This window comes from Dermacentor andersoni, chromosome 2 (genome assembly GCF_023375885.2).
Source record: "Dermacentor andersoni chromosome 2, qqDerAnde1_hic_scaffold, whole genome shotgun sequence".
Taxonomy (NCBI): domain Eukaryota; kingdom Metazoa; phylum Arthropoda; class Arachnida; order Ixodida; family Ixodidae; genus Dermacentor; species Dermacentor andersoni.
Window position 1 is genome coordinate 39,132,948 of NC_092815.1, and position 21,917 is coordinate 39,154,864.

At 41.2% G+C, this 21,917-nt stretch overlaps 2 protein-coding genes across 4 annotated transcripts in view; one reads left to right on the plus strand and one right to left on the minus strand.

The window, feature by feature from the left end:
- Positions 1 to 14,429, plus strand: part of ck (unconventional myosin-VIIa ck) — a 173,079-nt gene extending 158,650 nt beyond the window's left edge. For all 3 annotated transcript variants that reach the window (XM_050189498.3, XM_050189499.3, XM_072286384.1), the window contains exons 41-47: positions 1,869 to 1,975; positions 3,717 to 3,835; positions 5,470 to 5,536; positions 5,626 to 5,742; positions 7,097 to 7,180; positions 7,396 to 7,515; positions 13,379 to 14,429. In XM_050189498.3, the coding sequence (XP_050045455.1) occupies positions 1,869 to 1,975; positions 3,717 to 3,835; positions 5,470 to 5,536; positions 5,626 to 5,742; positions 7,097 to 7,180; positions 7,396 to 7,515; positions 13,379 to 13,465 (701 nt within the window). In that variant the 3' untranslated portion in view covers positions 13,466 to 14,429. The remainder of the gene's footprint in view (positions 1 to 1,868; positions 1,976 to 3,716; positions 3,836 to 5,469; positions 5,537 to 5,625; positions 5,743 to 7,096; positions 7,181 to 7,395; positions 7,516 to 13,378) is intronic.
- On the minus strand, positions 14,422 to 21,249 carry LOC126542439 (uncharacterized). Its single transcript, XM_050189506.3, has 4 exons — positions 21,042 to 21,249; positions 20,893 to 20,981; positions 19,135 to 19,338; positions 14,422 to 15,793 (listed from the first exon to the last, which is right to left on the minus strand). Exons 1-4 carry the CDS (start codon positions 21,136 to 21,138, stop codon positions 15,650 to 15,652), a joined length of 534 nt encoding a protein of 177 aa, XP_050045463.1. The 5' UTR covers positions 21,139 to 21,249; the 3' UTR covers positions 14,422 to 15,649.
- Positions 21,250 to 21,917: the final 668 nt, after the last annotated feature.

Here is a 21,917-nt window from a genome sequence, read left to right on the forward strand (position 1 = left end):
AAATGACGAAAAGGAGAGAGCCATGTGCTTACGAAAGAGGCAACATTTGATGCTGATAACTCTGCTCGCATGAGGCACATTCAATTATTATTTTTCTAGGTTTGTGGTGTGATACCCTTTGATATTAGCTGTAGGGGATCCTACATCTTTCTTAAAATATGTTGCAGGGTCCCTTTAAGGACATATCCATGCCAATGTGAAAATAATTTAGTAAGCAAGGCAGTCTTCTTTTTCTTCTTTTCATTCTGAGCACGGATGTGGCTGCGGCTGCCTGAGAGGTGTTGGTGCTTGGTGGTGGTTGGGCAGGTCTCTGAATTCTGGACTTGTTGGGGAAACTCCTGATCTGACTTGTTTTCATGGTAAACGCAACCGGATGCCATGAAAAAAGAAAGCCATGGGTGTTCTCATACTACTCACAAATACTTGGGAAAAACGAGACATTACTGTACAGAAATGACATGTAGCATGCGGTGCTGTGAGGGATAATGATTGTCCCATGTGCGCTCTTGGTTTACTACATACTACCATTTTTTTATTATTGATATAACAAGATACCCACACATACATGCTGGCATTGCACTGAGATTACCATTTCTCTGCTTATGGGAAACACACTACTGCTTATGGACGAGGACACAGAGACCAGGTGTGATCAACAAGGGAAAACCGGAAAGCCTCAGGTGAAAGCCTGTGTTTTGACAGAGGGGCTTTCCTTCGTCAGAGCACTGACGAAAACAATCCCCCTTATCAAAACATGGGAGTAGAGTTATCAGTGAAAAACTCTGTCTTCCTGTGCACCCATTGTCTTCCTTAGAGACTAAATCTGAATAGAATTTTTTATCTAACTCTAGTCTCTGCATAAGTACAGTGTGTCTCCAATCAAGATAAATTGATAACTTGCATTCTTATGAGTCAGTGCTGCTGGTAATAGCCTTTTCATAATATGTTACTTCCTGGAATGAAGGACAAGTTAGTTGACCACGGCAGAAGCTCTTTTTTTGTGGTGCCACACAGTGGTGCTGCAGGTTTGACAGCCTTTAAAGTTGGTAGAAATCAGCTTTCTCTCTTTATGTGAAGCTTGAGTGTGCAGTGTCTGATTGTATAGAAATCAGCATTTTTGTGCACTACCTTAAAACATGCAGTGCCCCATCTCATTGAAGCAAATTGCTACAAGAAAGGTAGTGGGCATACTATCTACAGGTATATTTCTTTCATTTATTGTTCTTCATTCCGATCCTGTGGATCGACAGATAAAATTGATTATTAGAAGAGCTCTGCATATCAGATAAGTGTTACCACTGCATCACAATATGGCAAGCATTATTCCTGCAATGGCTTTGATAACTGCAGTATATGTGGGACGCTTTGGCTAAGAACATGTGCATGGAAAATAACCTAGTTGAACTGAACTGAGCAATAATTTATTGAATATTTTCCATTTCTTTTCTGCTTTGAGATGAAAGAAATCTTCGCTTTGCCAATGCCTTTGCCTTAACTATGGTCAGAAGTCATATCCAGCACGCAAGTGTAGTTCCATATTTGCATAAAATCACAAAATCAGAACTTATTCATGTACAGGTGCAACGTTTTCTTAAGTTTCCTAGGGAAACTAAGAATTGCTTGTCCGATTAGATACTGTGGCTATTGTGTATGCAGCCTAAAATTTGTCCTTAGGGGCAGATAATTTTACCCTTTTGTGCATGTGTGCTTATTTCTTCGCTCTGCCAATTTTACTCTGACAGTTGCACTGTAGAGACATGGTGTAATAACTCCCTTGCTTGCAGGCATTTCATAGCTGCCATCATTCTTAGTATTAAAATTCCACCACAAGTGAAATGTGCTATAAACTAGTTTCATTCTGGCTACAGGATCTATACCTCAGTTCACATACCAAGTGTTCTTCATGAAGAAGCTTTGGACCAACACCATACCTGGGAAGGACAAGAATGCAGACATCATCTTCCACTTCCACCAGGTAGCCAGGCTCTCAACGTCCTCACTTGTTTACGTTGTCCTTATATTTGATTTAATGCTTTCGTGTTGAGCATCTTCCATGTGTATAAGATGCAGTAGCTCTTAAGTGATTTCTGTTGAACTGTTATATCAGCTGGTATCACATACCAGTCAGTAAAGTATGTTGGCAGTCCCCTAAAATACCAGTCCAAGTCCTCATGACCAAGCAAGGGACGACAACTCGTTCTGAAGTGATTATCACCATAGCTTCCTGATGTAGCAAGAGCTCAACCTTTATTTTGACAAGTTCTCAAAATTGAGAAATGACGTATCAAGGGCCTGTCCCTGTATTTGAATGAAGCAGCAGCACAGCAAGCCCTCACGTGCACCCTGTGACTACTGTCCCTTTTCCTATGTGTGCAAGCATCTGACATTTTGTTTCGTCTCGGAAGATTCCTATGCTTACATTTACACGAACCCAATGCAAGCAGGTTGAGTCAGGAATCAGCCTACCCCATGCAGTCTGGCTGACTCAGCCCAACCGGCTAGCGTCTGCATGAACAGGCATATTCCAGCCCGACAATATGACTCGACCCGCTTCTGTCAGGTTCATGAAAACGCCCTGTAGAATGGTCACAGCATTGAAGAGAAGTGCCAACTAGTTAGTTAAAAGCAATTTCTAAGTATTATTTAATTAAGTTTTGAAGAGATTTCATGATATGGCTGGCAGTTATCTGCACATGCCAATTGGCCATGATGTTGTGTAATCCTTTCAACTGACAATGATCAATTCAATCAATTATCGCTCCGGATTTGGGATGTGTCATTGAACAAGCCAGTACTCACCCATTCTTTCTTTTTGCAATATCTATAAATTTTAAGTGGCCACTTGCTCACCTATATTTGCGACCTGCTCAAGTAACATTGGCTGTTTGATGCTAGTATCCTTGCGCTTCACTTCTTCACCAGTAGCCTGTAGAAGTGATGACAATTTTATCTTGATTGGTTGCCTGTTTGCTGAAATTAGACTTTCTGGAAGCATTCTTGGATATTGTACTACAGTGTCAGATTCCTCGTGCATTGTCCTACATAATGCAATGGAATGCATAAATAAAGACAAAATTATTTGAACCCTGTAAGAAAATAAGAGCTTAACTTAGATGACAACGAAATAAAGAAACACAAGTGGTCATTGTATCCAAGTTTTGTTAGGAGGTGGCACATATCTTTAAACAGAGCTGTTCTTGTCCTTTTCTAATCGTTTAAGCTGCACTTTCTTGTTTTGCAAGTATGAACCAACTAGTCAAACGGCATATGTTAACAAAAGAGACTTGAGGTATATTATATGTGCAGAAAATAATAGAAAGTGACTGACCTGGAGCACAGAGCTGCGGTGTTTATAACAAAATGGTAAGATCACTGCCGAGCACCTCTTTAGTACTTAAAAGTAGCCTAGCAGTTGCTTTTCTTACAGGATACGTGAATGTGAACCTGTGGCTATTTTTCGTGCTTGTATGGGTTGAAAGCGTTTAGGGATAGCCTCAAAGAGATGTCACTCTGCCACCAAGCAACAAGTGCTGAACTAGCATGTCAGTCTTGGAGGTCGTCTGTACAGCCCTACACAGTACTGAACAATTGCATAGCTTAGATTTTTATCCATATGTGCAGCCCTTAATTAAACTTTCTATGTCGCACAGTAATAACCCGCGCATCATTGGTTGGCTCTTGTATTCAAAGCTTTGCATGCCTTTTTCGTCTTCCAGGAACTGCCCAAGTTGCTTCGTGGCTACCACAAGTGCACCAAGGAAGAGGCAGCCAAGCTCGCTGCACTTATATACAGGGTTCGATATGGGGAGAGCAAGGTGGAACTGCAGGCTGTCCCGTAAGTGACCTATCTGCACCCTGTCATTAAGAGGAAGCTTTAGCTCGGGCCCAACTCCGACGCGGCCTATTCAAATACATGTAAAATGCAAAAACGTTTTTCTGAGATAACCCTTGGGCCGATTTTAATAATATAAATTGCATTTGAGGGAGAAAGTTAAATTATAGTGACTGTTTGGAAGCGGAATTTCGATTTATCTCCTACATTTTGTTAAAAGGATTTTCAAAAATTCGAAAGCTTGAAAAGAATAGAAGCACGAAGTTTACAAATTCATAGCTCTGCATCAAGAACAGATATCGTGGTTCTGTAAACGGCATTCATTATATCATTGAAAGTGGACAAATTCGGTATGTGATTTTATATCTTACGTGAACTTATGTTGTGTACAAGGGTTCTGCAAAAGCTGTATTTCCATATTACTAAATTTTTTGTAGATCCATGTGTAATATATCAATTTTGACCGTTTTAAATGCACTATTATATGCAATGCAGAGAATTGTGATTCGTTTTTCATTGCTGAGTTACATGGTTGTAAACATGAGTCTCGTTTCTTGAAAATTTTTTTATTTTTCAAAATTTTTAATAAAAGCTTGACAACCTAAATAAAAAATTCGAAACCAGCAGTCACTAGATTTTAAGTTTTTCTTTTAAATGCGACAAACCTCGTCAAATTTGGTGCAGTGGTTGCCAAGAAAAACGAATTCTCCATTTAAATGTATTTAGATAGCAGCACTCGAACTAAAGCTTTCTTTTAAGATCATCTGCTTCCAAACATGAAGTTGCAGGTTTGGTTCCCAGCTGCAGTGGCCGTATTCTATTCGAGGCACAATGCAAGAACACTCATTGTATGTTTAAGCGCATGTTAAAAACCCCAGGCGACCAATATTAATCCCCCCACTACAGTCCATATCATAGCCAATGCATTGCTTTGTGACGTCAAATGCCAGAATTTGATTTGGTTTGATTTGACTTCATTATTGAGACAGATCAGGAAGGGAGGGATGGATTCAGAAAGGTAACAAAATACTCTTGGTTCACTCAAAGTTGAAGTTTGGCTAGTCAGTCTCGAAAGGCAGGCGGGTTAGCAGAAAGTGGGCAAACTCAGTCCGAGGAACAGATAAGGCAACTCAGATGTTTTGCTTTCTTGACACAAGCAGGCACCAGTCATTACAAAATCCCCCTTTTAGCTCGTATTTTACTGTTTTATAGAACCCTGTGCTGGCCTGAACAAAAGCGTCCACGTTATCAAGTTTCACTCGAGTACTGGGTTCGTTCAGTACAAATGAACAGGAAAAGGAGGAACACAAAACTATGCAGAAAGTGCCTGTCCACATTCTGTTGTGTTCCTTCGTCTCCTGTTTCTTTGCACTGCACAAACTTTAGTGAATTCTTATAAAGTGTGGATCTTGCACCGTGTTTGTCACATCTGCAAGCAATGCACCTGTTGTCCAATATCTGTTTTGTGACAGCCCTTAGCAACTGCTCCATCCTTGTATTTCAAGGCCCATAAATTTGCTTTGATATGATTCAGAGAGACTAAAGGAGGTGCTTTGTTTTCATACTGTATTCATAGTGCTCTGTTTTCCCTTGTCTCTCAGTTTCTCATTTTGCTTTCCACTATATTTTCCTGCCAGGTCTATGCTCAGAGAGCTTGTTCCCGCGGACATGATCAAGGCACAAAGTGCTAATGACTGGAAACGGGTATGCAAACGCCAGTTGCAAACACTTTCTGTCATCTTGTGACTTAACTGTTCACACTTTTCATAATCTTGACTATTTCATCACTCCAGGCAATTGTAGCTGCTTATAACCAGGACGCAGGCACATCACAAGAAGATGCCAAGATTATGTTCTTGAAGATCATCTACAAATGGCCAACGTTTGGCTCAGCATTCTTTGAAGTCAAGGTAGGCAGCACCTCCTGTATTTCTCCCACGTAATTCACCACCTTACATAGCTACTCTGCGTCAGTGATTTGCATGCCACTTGAAACGAAGACTGGGGAACGACAGACACAAGTGCATGTGTCTGTCATTCCCCAGTCCTTGTTTCGAGTGGTGTTAACCTTGTAATGCCCGTCATATTATTTTTGATGTGCTGAGTTTGACACCTTGAAATTCTGATATTTAAGCTCAAGAAACTAAACGCGTAGCCTATAGTAGCGTTCTGGATATGCTTGAGGGTATTTTCGGTTGTGCATAGTTTGGCTAACCAATTATTAATTAATTAACTTGACTAATTAATATATCAATCAAAAAGACATTTTATTGTTTTTTGTACATATGTAATCTTCATAGCCAGAAATAAAGATGATCTATAATTACTCTAATTATCCTGGATGTGGAATGGTGTTGGGGCTTTACAGGGTTAAATCCTTCAGTTACTGACTGTGCATGTAGCACTTTAGAGCTTTGTGTGCATACATAGTGCCCATATTATATATTTATTTATATGTGTGCCCATGCTGATGTAATGGGGACATACAGCACATGAGGAAATCACATTTATAATTTTTTTAACAGCAAATTGCATCAGTTGTGAGAAATTAACTTTTGCTGCTGCGCTTCACTGTTCTGAACAAACATATGCTGACTTTAACCAAACCAAGTCCCATGCTCAGTTGAGAATGCATAATATGAATGTCTAAAGCTAGCTTATGCTTTAGTCACCCGTGATTAAAGACCTGTTTAAACCAGTGTTTGTTAAACTTTAATCTGTGGAACTTGGTGGATCTTCAAGACTGTTCAAGGAGTCTGCAAAAGCCACCTAGAGATATGCCATTCATAAACATCATTCAATCAAAAGAGGTGGCCTGGTGACGTATTTGTGATGGCCTATGTGAAGCGGAAACCTCTGCATTGATTCATACCATATTGAAGACAAACAGGATCGGTGTGTTGAACCAGAATTTAAGACTTCTACTGTGTGCAGTGTGGCCTTATGTTAGCATCCTCCTTTCTTACATTCAACACAACCTGTTTAATTGATAGTAGACAGAGTGACAAGTAAAGCAATTAAGCATAATTCTAACAGTAGGAAATGCAACATGTTTTTATTTGCTGTGGATTTCATTTGATGCTCAAGAGGCTCTCTGCAGGTCAAAGGGCCCATAACAGCTAAGTGTATGAGAAACACTGGTTTCAACAAAAGGGTTCTGATGCATGCTGTGAGGTTGTGAAATGCGAGGTAATAGTTCTAACTAAATTAAAATTTTGGCAAAGTTGAGTGAACAATTGATTTAGCATGTATTCTATTTTGCAGCAAACTACGGAGCCAAGTTACCCAGAGCAGCTGTTGATTGCCATTAACAAGCAGGGAGTGAGTTTGATTCATCCAGTGTCCAAGGTAAGTCGGTGGGTGCTGCACATGCTACTGATAATTAATGTTGAACATGCATGTTGAAGTTTGCCAGCGAGAAATCTCAGACAGCTGGTCTTCACTGTAGTGTGCATGAGAGAAGCAGTTGTGCAAAAGTCGTTCCCAGCACATAATGTGCATCTCTCTGAGTGTGCAACACTTAAATGCTTTTGTTTTCTTTGGGGGCGTGGGCAATGAAACAGGATATCCTAGTCACCCACCCATTCACACGCATCTCCAATTGGAGCAGCGGGAACACTTACTTCCACATGACCATTGGCAACCTGGTGCGTGGCAACAAGCTGCTTTGCGAGACACCCCTTGTGAGTGCTTACTCTTCGTTGTATTTTCAATGTTTGCGATAATGTGTGTGCCTTGAGGAGTGGCTAATAAATGTACAAAAGTTGTCATGAAATTAAGTTTTAGTTAAATGGAAAAAAGTATCCTTTAAATTGTGAAAATTGCTGCAGAAACTAAAATATACTCATTCCAAATATTTTACGCCCTCTGATGTTTGCATGCTTGGACATAACTTTCTATGAAATTATGGCTATTGCAAAGCAATACAGTGGTTATCTTGAATTAGTCTGCCAGCAAAGATGTGTGGTGCCAATTAATTCAGTCAGAACTAAAGAGTTCTGGTTTGCTTGGTATGTTCTCACTGCATTTTAAGACTGCCTGATCTAAACAAAGCTTGCAAGCAAAAGAATGGTATAAATTATGGTTGCTTCCTCTTCCAATAGTGACTGAAAAGAATGTTCGTAACGCGCTGCTTAACTAAAAACTTTCACATAAGTGTTTCGACCCCACAAAGTCCAAATACATTTTCACACCAAAGAAAATTCAAACATAGCAGTACTTGTAGCTGGGCTTGTTGGTGCATGTTCACTAAATATAAGGGAGTGTAACCAGAAACACGGATGAAGAAAGAGGATGAGATGAGCATTGTACTGTCAACAAAATTTATTTGAGTAAAACATGAAGCAGTGCGAAGAAGACGAAGACAACAATCTAAAATGCACACAACAGGACAAATGCTATAGTACTATCAACTGGAAAAGTTATTGAAGGATCACACAGCTTCTGTGTGTTTTTGATTGTTGTCTTCGTCTGCTTCACGCTGCTTCACGTTTCACTCACGATGAACCAACTCGCCCAAATCAAGTTGTTGCTACTAAAGATTTATTTGATGACAACCACTTATGTACCGTATTTGAACAATTCTACCGTGCCACCAATTGTAACGCGCAGTTATATTTCTACCCAAATATTTAAAAAAATAACTGTGTTGATTCTACCATGCACATCAAGTTATGGAACTCAAGTCAACGTATACCACGCTGAAACATATTATGGAACATACAAAGGCACACAGACATACACACAGCTGAATCTTAGCAGCTAGTGGCTATTGGAGTCTGACGGCACCCCGTTTTCGCTGTCGGCCGACCACAGAAAGTCATCTTCAGTTCCATTTAATGCATTAGAAATGCCACACTTTCTGGAGGCTTGTGCAACCATCGTCTGCGGGAGGGCATTGCATGCACCATGGACCCACCTTGTGATGTCTCCGAGCGTCGCTTTCTTCAGACGACCTGTTTGATGACAGTGTGGCTAGCTACTTTACGTTGAGCTTTCTTTTTCTAGTAAGAATCGGTTTCATTTTCGATTTTGAGTAGAATTAGTTACAATTGTAACATGCATGCAAATTTTAACGCACCTTTTATTAAAAAGAAAGCGTGCGTTAGAATTGTGCAAATACAGCTTGTGCGTCTTTACTCTTGCACAATGGGGCCCATTGCAATCGACTTGTGCTTGAAGGGATAGTGAACAAATATATAGAAAATGAGGGAAGCAATGAAATTCGACTCTGAAAACATTTGTGTTCCGCTGTGCAGTGTTCAGTTTACATACTTTTGAACAGATGGCTGTATTTTTGGACGATTGTGAGCACACGGCTGCTGCGCGCCGACCGCCATGATATTGTGTGTGCCAGCTTGCAGCAGCAGCAGCAGCAGCAGCAGCAAGAGGTGGGCAGCCAGTGCTTGCCTAATGTCCGCCTCTCAGTGTTTCGTGAGCATGCAACCATGCAAGGTGCGAGTGAACTCGACTGCACGATTGGCGCAATTACATAAAAGTGCGACGTCAACTTGCTCTGTAGTCTGCTTCTACCGATGGAGTAGTCCAAGTGCACAATTTGAATAATGAATTAAGCACAGTTGAAGCTGGAAATGAAACAAGGAGTTGTAGCTGTTTCGAAATTGTTCGCGATGAAGTTTCTGAACACTGTACAGAGACAGGGCGCCGATTTGCACATTGTGTCGACAATATTCACATGCCGATACGGGCAGTCGACTGTTGCACAATAGCGAGTGTACGCATAGAACGCCTGTGACGTCCGTTCGGTGTGTGCTCCAGTCCACTTCCTATTTGCACCAGCGCTGTGGTGCGTCCACTGCGAACGCTATACAAAGCTCTCCCATAGCGTTACGCAGAAGCTTTATGAGCAGCTGAAAAGCATTGAAGGAACCTGATACCACAATGCCACAGCACCCTTTAGCTGACATGCCGTTCTGCGGCTCTGAAGCAAAGCAGGGCTCATCTGATAATCGCTGTCCTTGAAGTGTTCGGAGCACAGGAAGTCACGCTTTGACGGTACTCATGTTGGCTGCAATGGGTGTGCAGCACTAATCCATATCCTTCGAAGCTTTGGCTCTGCCAGAAGGATATGACACCACTTGCCTCGCCCGATAATGCTTTGCCCACACCCTTGTGCGCAGCAGCGTAGAGGTATTCTCCTCCATTGTGCCAGGTGCTTCACTGATTGCATTACGAAGCAGCACACAACACAAACGGCGATTTTGAAGACTTGGGCACAAACTCCACTTGCGGAAACAAGTGTGCAGCTGGGGAGCAACTGCGCTGTTGAGACGTCATTCGCTGCCATTCGGTGCCATCCATGCGGGTGGAGAGATGCAGGCAATGGATGGCACGCTGGTACCCGGCACAGAGGTCACAGAAACATCACTTTCTTTAGTTCATGGCGTGGCCATTAGATGTGGTATTTTGTGACAAATGTTTGAAATTCATTATTTTCCTCTAGTTTCTGCCTTAAAACAAGGTTTTGCTAAATAATTTCAGAACCCAAGCTTTCATTTGTGCTAAAAATCTCGGTGGCAAAAGTTTTGTTCGGTATGCCTTTAAAGCCAAGAATCTAGAAAGTGCCTTTCACTCCCACATAGATCACAGATGTGTCACTGATACATTTCTCCTTTTTTCTTGATATAAGATGTTTCTACCAGCTCTCAAGCTGTTTGTCACAACTCTTCAGTAGCACTTTGCACTCGTCAGGTTGCTTGTAAGTAGGGGTGTGCAAATATCAAAATTTTCAGCTTAAATTTTCAGTACATGCGAATCAAATATGAATACTTAGTTTTGAATATCGAATCAAATAGTGAATAATGATATGTCCATGCATTTAATAGCAAGTTGGCTTAATTTGTTATTTTGGAACATTGCAATTCCATTGTCAGTGTTAAAAAAGTATACTAATAAGCCATTATACTAAAACATTGTGTATTTTGTTCATGTAAACTTGGAAAATTTATTAATTCCCACTAGCTGTCCTCGCCAGCTTGTGCCTTATTAGAACGCATCAAATGCCCGCTATATTGGAGGCATTTGACTCTGTGCCACTCATCCCTCATCGCACTTGCTGTCAAACAATAAGCTCAGAATTAGGGATGGAGCTGAAAAAGAACTTTGGACGACGCTAAGAGGAAGCTTTAGCTCGGGCCCAACTCTGATGTGGCCTATTCAAGTACATGTAAAACGTAGACACGCTTTTCTGAGGTAACCCCTGAACTAATTTTAATGACCTATGTTGGATTTAATAGAGAAAGTTAAATTCCAGTGACTGTTGGTGGCGGATTTTTTATTTAGAGTCTTAATTGTTTGAAAAGAATTTTCAAAAATCAAAAGTTCAGGAAAAAATAGAAGCACGAAATTTACAAATTAATCGCTCTGCATCAAGAACAGCTATCCCGGTTCTGTAAATGGCATACTTTAGATCATTCAAAGCGGACAAATTGGATATGTCAATTTGTATCTTGCGTGAACTTATGTTGTGTACAAGGGCTCTTCAAAAGCTGCATTTCCATATTACTAAATTTTTTTTAGATTCATGTGCAATATATCAATTTTGACCGTTTTAAATGTACTATTAGATGCAATGCAGAGAATTGTGATTCGTTTTTCATTGCTGAGTTACATGGTTGTAAACATGATAGTTTCATTTTCTGAAAACTTGCAGTTTTTGCCAATTTTTCATTAAAAATTGACGGCATATTTCGAAACGAACAGTCACCATATTTTAAGTTTTTTCTTTTAACTGCAACAAACCTCGTCAGATTTGGTGCTGTGGTTGCCGAGAAAAATGAATTCTCCTTTTACATGTATTTAGATAGGAGCACTCGAGCTAAAGCTTCCTCTTACGCTGAACGCGATAGTATTCAAATATCTCTAACTGCTTCTCACGCTTCCTGGCAACTGCAGTCTACGTATCCGTAATGTTACCGGGAAGCGCTGGTGGCGAACGCTATGCACGAACGCGGGCTTTCTGGTAGAAACGCGACCTGTTGCGTGGGCCGCGATGCGGCGGAGGCGAGCGCCATCTGGAAGTCTTGCAAGGAATTGGTCGCGCCTTTCCGTGGCCTCCGACATTTGCGCGCAAATCTCGGACGCCGTGGCCGGTCTATGAATGGTAGAAACGCTGGAAAAGAGGTTTGTTTGAGTTTTCGCCTAACAGAATTGTTTTCTCGTATATTCAAACTACAATCGGACGTTATAATGTCTGTAGGTTGTGTGCAAGTCGTACTTAACGATTTTTTTACGTATTTTAGCTTGAGAAATTGAATTAGTTCAGTAACTTCCTTGCACCACATGAAGGGCCTGCGTAAGGGTGGTTAGAAATTTCTGCCGAGACGACGTCCGATGCCGGACGCCGACGCGGTATTCTTTGCGACACGGGGACTTTGACGCTATCGCGTTAAAGTAAAAGAGAAAGTACACACTCGCTGTTCGCAACTATTGATAGGCTGGCTTACCCGCAAAGTTTAGGCGTTTAATGGCTAAGTGTGCTTTACAGGCGAAATTTCGCTAGCAGCACGAAATCATCGCAAAATTCAGCATAAAATCGTCCCAATATTCTTTATGCGGTAGAAACAAATGCAAAGAACCGTGTTTGCTCCCGTACAGCCAGCAATATGTTCGATTTGATTCGTATATTCGTATCCAACCGAATCTTCAGATATCTTCAAACATCTATTTTTTGAATCAAATATGAATATTAAAACTGTAATATTCGATAATGTTCGAACTTTTCGAATATTCGCGCGCCCCTCCTTGGAAGCCAAGATTAAACGAATGCAAAGTGCTACTGAAGAGTCATGCTAAAACAGCTGGAGAGCTGGTAGAAGCATTTTGTATCAAGAAAAGCTGAGAAATGTTTATCAGTGATACACTGGTGTTGCTACTCGATAGTGAAATGTACATTCTTGAGTCTTGTCTTTAAGCACGTGTATATTTCAGTGGGTCTCTTTGTGCATGAGTAAAAATGGATGTATATAAGGGGCCATCATCAAATAAATCTTGTTGACAGTGCAGCGCTCATCCCATCCTCTTTCTTCAGCCGTGCTTGAGGTTGCACTCCTTTATATTTACTAAAATTAAAAGAACTCATTGGTATTTGTTTCTGGCCATATAGAGTACACTGGTACGAAGAAAACAGTAAAATGATACATTTGTGGGGTTAAGGAAATGGCGGTGTACAACTGTTCAACAGTATGTGATAACTGCTGAATGATAAAACCGCCTCAGCGTTCTTTGCTAGCTTTTTCTGCACGTGCACGCTGTGCGTGTGCACCTGATCTGAAGTTCTGCTGAAGGAAGTAGAAATATGTACTTTGTTTGCTTGTTCATGGGGTTAGATCAGGGATCAGGGATCATGAGGTATGCTTTGCATCTTATTTTGTTTAGCTTAGGAAAGCTAAATCCTGCATAAAGCATTTGCAGATTGACACAAATTGACACAATTGGCTGTGGTTACTTTTATGATTTTCTTCTAATTTATTTCTTCATTTGAAAATGTTTATGCCTTACAATCTGTGCCTTTCTTTTTTTACACAGGGCTACAAAATGGATGACCTACTGACTTCATACATCAGCCTGCTGCTAACAAACATGAACAAACAAAGGACTCTCAGAGTGAAATAGTGAACTTTGAGTTGGCACGCCATTCAGTGTAGTGGCAGCTTTGTTTCCAAGCTGTTGATAAGCTGCCACGGGAATATTGTTTTGCATTTTTATATGCGTGCGCACTGAAATGCTAGCATGCGTGACAACAGTTTAACAGAGGGTCAGGGTTTTCACTCATGCAAAACGTGACGGCAGGTTGTGCATTTTTTATTGCCTTGTGCCTGCTGTTATCCCTGTCGAAACAGCATTTTGCTCCAACAGGCTGCCAAGTGCGATGTCCGTCCAAGCAGTTGTGCCGAGCATGGCTCAGCTCATCTCCTTTAAGCAAGCAACACGAGTATGTTAGTGTGTACTTGTCAATATATATATATATACATAAGACTGTGCAGGAAGCACACAGTCCGTCTCCTCTACCCTTGTCGGTCCAGTACTGTTAATGAGTCTATACAAGGCAGCGGCATATGTGAAGATGAACTTCGGTTTTCACCACTTACACACACCTTACAGTATGCAGGGTTCTTTTTCTCTTCCTCATTTGCTTTTACATCAAAGCCTTGGAAAGGCTTCCTGACCCGACAGCCTGTCGGTATTCTTTTTTATGAAAATGTGATGACATTTTATTTATCTCTTACGTAAGACCCAACCCCACTCATGACATTATTTGTGATCTTTGGCGGTGTAAGAATTTGTTGCATGCAAGTTGCAACTTTTCTTCACAGTGAAAATCAAAATTTGCAGCTAAGCTGCTTTTTTTTTCTTTTTTTTTTATGTGTACTACTCAGAGTTGTGAACATAGAAGTCAGCAGAGAGTCTATGAGTGCTCTCCACTTACGGCAGCCAATATTTCCACTGTACAAAATATACTGCAATGAACATCTTTGCAGCACATTCCAGCGTGGAGGCTGTGGTAATGTCAAGTAATCACAAATTTCTGTAAATGACTGAACGTACATTCCAGACAATAAAAGCAAGAATAACAGACCATTGTCGTTGTTGCTTTATTTGATGTTTGCATATAAGTAACTGTGTGTAGAAGGTCACTTGGGCATGTACACAAAACACTAATCTAATAACATACGGAACACTTGATCCGCATTCAAGACTACAGTTTGTAGCTATTTTTGCTTGCTTATAGAAGGTAGCATGAGGCACATTCTTCAACACAAGAGCTACTCAATAAGTACCAGCAAAAGTTCAAACTTGCACTTGCTGCATATCATTGCTTGAATATCCGTTTGGTGTTCCCTTTAATATTGGCGCACCCTGTACAACGTTAAAAAGTTTCTTGGACTTTGCTACAACAAGTAGGACAATGGGTTTCACCAGGTCAATACTACGAGGGACGGTCCAAAATTAAGTTCCATAATTTATTTTCACACAGAAACTTTATAGGCAAAAAAAAAAAAAAAGAAAGATGTGCAACGACATTATGAACTAGTGTATACACCTTGCACTGTTTTTTCACATAGTCGCCACCGACATTGAAATATTTGTTGTAGCATGCAATCAGTTTGAAGAAACCACTCTGGTAAAACTCTGTACCCTGTAATGCAAGGCCTGAGACATGACCTCTGCACCATACACAATCTGTAGGTGTTCATGGATGCCGGACACACTAGTCCCACGTGCCCATTCATACCGGATAACAGCATGCACTTCTGCTGGCGACCAGGTTGGTGCACGTCTGTTTGCCACTCTCTCTTCTTCAATGCTATGCGCATGTTTCATTCCTCCTCCGCTGAAGTTCCTTCTGTCATTGAACCATCAACGGGTGTAGATTCTTATGGCAATTGTTTGTTTCACCTGGTGCTCCATCTTCTCTTTCAAGAAAATGACGAAACTTACTTTCGGAACGTCTCTCGTTTGTTAAGTATGACAAACTTTCTTTACTTATATATGTTCAACACAGACGTCACAGAATCACAGTCTCCTTTGATCACATTAGTGTGCTTTGGCAATCTTGCTCTGATTGCTGCATGACAACTGTGAACATGCACTTGAGCAAGCGGACGCAAGTAAAGAATCCTAAGCTAGCGTTATACTGAATATGGGCGTGAAAAGTGTGACGAGGTTGCCTGCAATAAGTACAATGCAGTAAAGTGTGACAAAGTTGCCTGTACAGTATGTACAGTGGAACACAGGTACACTGAAGCATGGTGCGTGGGAGTCTGCCAAAGTTTTTTTCCACCATGTTTGTTGTGGTCAGCAAAGCACTTCAGATAGGTGCGAATGCTTTGGTAGTGCGCAGTCCAATGCTGTTTTTCCATGATTGTCCTTCAGCAAAAGCAGACCTGGCGACTTCTGCAGAAGCATCCTGCAGACTTCCTCATGTCCATTTTCTGCAGCCTGTAGGATAGCCATAAACAAATCTACATTTTTCAAGATTACCATGAAGCTTCCCTGCCATAGCTAGTCATTGAAGAACCACAATCAACATGAAAGCCATGTTGGAGAGGAGAGGAACTCTAAATAAGTAATGCTTAGTACAGTGGAATCTAGATAAACGGAAATCGCTTAGACGGAACTGCCTCTTAAACGAAACGCTATCCTTATAGTTGGTTGGTTCTGAATTCACGCAACTGTATTCAGCTTTTGTCTCTCGGGAAATGGAACTCCTAATAAATTGAATGAATTTCCCTGGTCCCTTGAGGTTCCATTTAGAGTCCACTGAACAGTATAATCTCGGTAAACGGAAATAGATTAAACAGAACAACAACCTTATGATTATGTTTGGCATCAAGGCATTGCAAGAAAAAGCTTGTTAAACAGAGGCAAGTTTTTTCCAACTCCAGGTAAACGGAACCAAATATTAGAAAATGACTTAGATCAACCAATCTTAGTAGCATCGCAATATGCATTGCTGTTTACACCTCTCCTGCCTTTCCTGGATTCCCTTTTCTGGTTTTCTCACCAGCTCTCCACTCTCTCATCAAGGTGGCTGTTGATGCTTTTTGTTGGTGCCATGATCAGGGGCTGGCTGTGGTGTCTTTGTAACGGCAATGTGGTGAGCTGAGAGTCTGCTTAGTGTTTACTATAGCAACACGGAAATCCCCGTACAATCCACTATTGCTGGAGATGAAGATCAAAGTTGTCAATGACTTCAAGAGTGGTTTCTGCGCTTAAACGGCTATATTATTTCATTAAATGACTTTTTAATGTATTGTGCTGCTACCTCTAGTCAGCGGCTGCGGGCAGCTGGAATCTTTGTAAAAATAAGTTTTGTAGTTGAGTTTGCTACACCTATTACCTGCTGTTGGCAATAAAGTATCTGGCCCTTTCAAAAGAGCACCTTTTGTATCCTTGAGTGCAATCTCCACTTAAACTTTTTCCTGGTCCCTTGAGGTTCCATTTAGAGATATTCCAATGTACCTAGCTTCGGAAATGTAATTGAAAGGCTCAAGATTACGCTTCAAGTTTATTGCCTAGCAGCAGCAAACTTGCAGTTGAATGCATGCTCATAATTACATATGGGAAATTCTCGTGTATCCTGGACACATTATGTAATAAGGATAAGATAATGTTAGAAGTCAACCATTTAAAATTTTATAACCTGATTTACTGGAATCATCTGAAGAAAACTTCATTTAGTTCTCCATTTCAAACAACTCTGTCTGCGAGCAAAGAGAAGAAAAATTTATGAAGTGCAACTGTAGTGCGTCCTTTGGCAGAGTGGACCAAATCCATGCCACAAAATGCCCTGGCCTTAGACAAAACTTGTTAGACAATGGCACAGAAAGGCCCGTTGCAAATGCCATACATAAACCCTTTCATAGAAAACAGCCTGTGTATATCTATAGCAAAGAAAGTGCTGAAGCACTCTGTCAACCTATTAGGACAAAAGCATCAAAAATCTATTTCACAACCGATATTGGGTTTGAACTCCTGTCTTCAAGAGGTTCAAAGCCAGTGGTGCATGAACTCTTATATTGCTATGGTGCACCTCATTTTTCATTCTCTCTTTGCCTTAGCCATTGGCTCGCACAAAGCTGCACCCCTATAATCGTCAGAATAAGCCATTCAACACAACACAAAAAGGGACAGAATCGCCAGAAAAGAATCCTTACGAATTGCATCTCCAGCATTCATTTCTTCCTTTTCAATGTGTAGTTATTTCTCCACATATCTTTATTTCATCTTTGTACCACAGTGCTCCTTTAGGCGCTTAGTTATTTTAATAATCATGCCACATTTTGTAACAGTGCAAGCAATAAGCAAGTACTTGCAAATAGAATGCAATTCCACTTTTGTCATCAGAAATCAACCAGCATTCTGACCCTTTGCAAGAAAAGAAAAGCCAAGCAGCACAGTGTGGTGCCAAGATAAAAGAGTAAGATGAGTGAGCTGCATATTCCACTACCTGGGAACATTTAAGATTTCAGGACAAAATTTTCAGAGGAATTCTTGGGAAGCCTTTGTGCTTGCACCTCCTCCCTGAGAGGGACCACACTTAAAAACATAGTCTGTGGAACAGAGCTTTAGGTTGTAATACAGCCTCACAATGCAGTTGACTTAAAGATTTTTGCAAATGGTCTAACCGATCGTTTTCCATGCAAGTGGTCTGACAAACTCTTTTGCCATGAATAAAAAGAGATGGCGTCATCTTTGATCTATACTTGACGCATAACAAGGAAGAAAAAGAGCGTTGGAAAACATGGTAAGAAACCTTGTTATGCACGGATAAGTTCAGTGGATATAAGCCTTGTTTTCCAACTATATTTTCTAGAGAGTGGTTCAGACGTTCATGGAAGAAGGTGTGCACTATTTTGCAAGTCTCATATTATTTCTGGTCATTCTATCAAAATTCATTGCTTTCAGGCACCCTACAAATTTGTTGTCTCAATTTAGACAACACAAATTCTTATTTTTGGGTATGATCATGTTTTAAAGGGAATGAAACATGGTCATACCCAAAATAATAACAAGAAAATGTGCAGTGCATTAGTGATACACTAATATCTTTACATAACACTACAAGTGCATCTGACCATGTATTCTTCCCTCGTTTTATTACTGCAATATGATGGTGCACTAGATGACTGAAAGCATTTGCAAGCCCCTAAGTTGGCCGGATGTTCAACTGCATATTGCATGCACGTATCAAATGATATAAATAACTGTATCTTTACCGACGAACTCCACGCAAACTTTACATTTCACTTTGTTGAGGAATGACAACATTCAATATTCAGAGGTAATTTTCCTCAGATATTCATATTCGATTTTAGCAGGGAATTTCACTATTCGAGAGCCCTAAAAATTTACAGTAGAGGAGTTCGTCCCAGGTGTTCAATCGAGTGTGTAGACTTTTTAAATCACGTATATTACATTTCTGCTTTGGCCTGCTAGAAGATGGGTCAACTATGCAGTGACATTATTTCATTCCAAATTACATTACTATTGCTGGTTTGTTGTTGGTTAGATAAACTTAAGATTAATTCCATTGATTACATCTCATGCAATCACAGCACCTAAATGAATATTAGGTGCTACACAGGTGAATAGGTACAGCCAAGTGCCATCAGCTGAACAGCTAGCTATCATTCGTGACTGGCTGCATAGTTGCCTTCAAGATGCTGTATTCAGATGGCAAGTAGTGCACTGTCACACACACTGCTTCTGTAACATGCTAATTATGAATTCCAGTACACGTAAGCATGCTTTAGGTTGTGCAGTAAGCGTCTCCTCACCTTATGCAGGGCTGTTTTCCCATCACTGTCTACCAAGGTGCAGTCTGCACCTTTGTTGAGAAGTAAACACACGCATTTCAGGTGCCCATGGTAAGACGCACGGTGAAGGGCAGTGGCACCTCCATTGGTCTGTACGTTTGGTCGTGCGCCACGACTGAGTAGCAGCTCAACAATGTCGGAATGCCCATGCCTGCAAGCATAAATCTGTAAAAGTGATGACACCAAGTTTATTTCCAAGAATAAATGTTACACAAAAGTCCGGTACTCTCTTTTGTACAACATGTGCAAACTAAAAGGCACATTGTTCTCAGTTCACATACAAAACACTGGCACGAAATGAACAGGCAATTGTATTTTGACGCAAAATAATGAGCAAATCATCTTTCTATTTGACAACGATGAAGGGTCTTGCACTCAAAGAAACTGTGGACAACCTGAAAATTTGAACAACTGAATTTATAGATCACTTGTAAGAAATCTTGCTTGTGATGGCACCTGTAGGTTTCAATTCGAGAGAATGCAAAATAATCTCAACAGGTAATGTACATTAGCGCATTGTGGTGTCGTCTCCCTTCCGTCCTTGTTTGCTGGCGCTAAATATGCTTTCAGGTAATGTATGCACTGCACTTTCCAATTAACAGACTTCACTGATACAGTGAAGGTGATGATATGCTGGAGTTGCCACAACAGAATCGTCAACTTGTAGTAGGCACTGTGCCCTGTGTCGTTCGCTATGATAAGGTTGCCAACTAGCTCACATGTGCACACTGATGGTTGGCACTAATGTTTACAACCTGCTTTGACACCAGAGCTTCCATTAATGCAAAGACTAAACACTGTGCTCTACTGGCAGGAAACACATTTTGTTATGCATTATGAAATAAAGCCAAAGTTATCTGGGTTATAGGCATAGAGCTGTGATCAAAAAGCAACAACATAAAAAGTCAAATGAATTAAGTAAAGTATGGCTCATTGACCTAAAAAAGATTAAGGAAGGAAATAACGATGGGAGGGAAGGATTAAAATATACAAATTGAATTCTGGGGTTTAAAGAGCCAAAACCACAATTTCATTATGAGGCGCGCCCTAATGGAGGTCTCCGGATTAATTTTGAGCACCAGACGATCTTTATCGTACCCCGAATGTACGGGGGCACGTTTCGACCCATGCATTTCGCCCCCCATCGAAATGCGGCCGCGGCAACCGGATTTGACCCAATAGGTGGTATTGTTTGATCCCGCGACCTCGTGCTTAACAGCGCAACACCATAGCCGCTATGCCACTGCGGCGGGTAAATATACAAACAAAAACCATACTTTTCAGCCTGTCATGCACAGCGTACATGACGGACTGTGCCAGTCTCAAAGAAATGGTGCATCAGCTTGGTGATTCATGCCATGCACGCAGTAAGCTTTATAGCTCGGTGACATTAGACGTACTTGCTGGATTTTTTTTAAATTTACTTCTGGTACTATTTAGCGAAACTACTTAGCAAATATAAAGTTTCCTTCAACCACTCCAGTCTGCATTACTTAAATATGTTAATACTTGCGTTGCTGTTCCTAGTACACAAGGAAGTAAAATTCGGAGAGCCTAAATTTTTAAGATTCAGGCAAGAAAGAATTTGAGCCGGTCAGCGCAACTTCTCAAACCTGTGTCACTGTGTCAAACCTGTCACTTTGTTGATGAGGCTCAGATGGAGACAGACAGCAAATGTGAACTCGTCAAAATCGCTTCATAAATCGCCGTGTAACTTACAAGTGCACTGTAGCCGTAAGTGTCCACCTGATCAGGGTTATTGCCTTTTTGAAGAAGTGACTCGACCTTCTTGTAGTTCCCATCAGAGGCTAAAAAAAAAAGATGTAAACTGAGTTACGTGTTTAGCCCCCTAACGGGATCGTACCAACCTGCGCCGAGTAGTCCCCTGCTGAAATCTAGTTCTTCCAATGTTTGGTGAACTGACGGCGCCGCTGAACCATGCGAGCAGTCGTGCGGACAGTGCATATTGGCAACTTGAAGGGCAGTACAAAGTAGTGAGCTTCAATCTGTTTCAAGATATTCTCACGATCGCGGATGAAACAGTCCGAAACAAACTCAAACTCGGCTAGATGGCCATCGCAATTGTTGGCTCTCGAATGACGATGATGATAGAATGGCGCGTTATCCACTTTACAAAAGGTACAATTAAATGTATAAAGAAAGCGTAAACTGAATACTTATACCCTATTAGAGCACTAGAACCGACTTTTTGCTCTTTTGTTTTGCTCTCGAGACTGACAGGCTTTCAAGGGCATCTGTTCATTGCGATTCTAGCGCCAAATTTGAATTGGCTGTATTATCCGCTGGTGTACAGAAAGCATAGAGGAAGGCAGCAAGCGGCTGCCGCCTGTCGACGTTCCCTTGAGCATTGAAGACATAGAGAGAGAAAAGGTTTAACGATACGAAAAGTGAATGCACTGAAGACATGCGCCTCACCATCCGACGCCACCTTCAATCACAGCACACCAGCCACCGCATCGAGCGCTGGGAAAAGTTGCCCGCGATTATATTAGTGCGCTGAACATGTGTCGGATGCGTACGTACGTGGGCGCGCATACATTACACCGAGGGAGGAGCTTAATATTAAGTGTGCGCTGCAACGCACGGGAGGCCGGCCCCACTCCGAGCGCAGCCCTTTTTAGGGCTCGCACGGCAGCTGGCACGACCTTCTGAGCCACGCTACCGCACGGAGGCCCCATCTCTTATGGGTGACCCTCCGAGGAAGCAGGGGAGAAAGGAGCCGA

Bases quoted from the DNA above. Each gene is read 5' to 3' on its own strand.
- LOC126542439 (XM_050189506.3), bottom strand. From the start codon at position 21,138: ATGCACTGTCCGCACGACTGCTCGCATGGTTCAGCGGCGCCGTCAGTT. The intron at 19,339-20,892 runs GTAAGTTACACG...TCACTTTTACAG, and splicing joins CTTACGGCTACAGTGCACTT to ATTTATGCTTGCAGGCATGG. The intron at 15,794-19,134 runs GTGAGGAGACGC...GCTATCCTACAG, and splicing joins GGAAAACAGCCCTGCATAAG to GCTGCAGAAAATGGACATGA.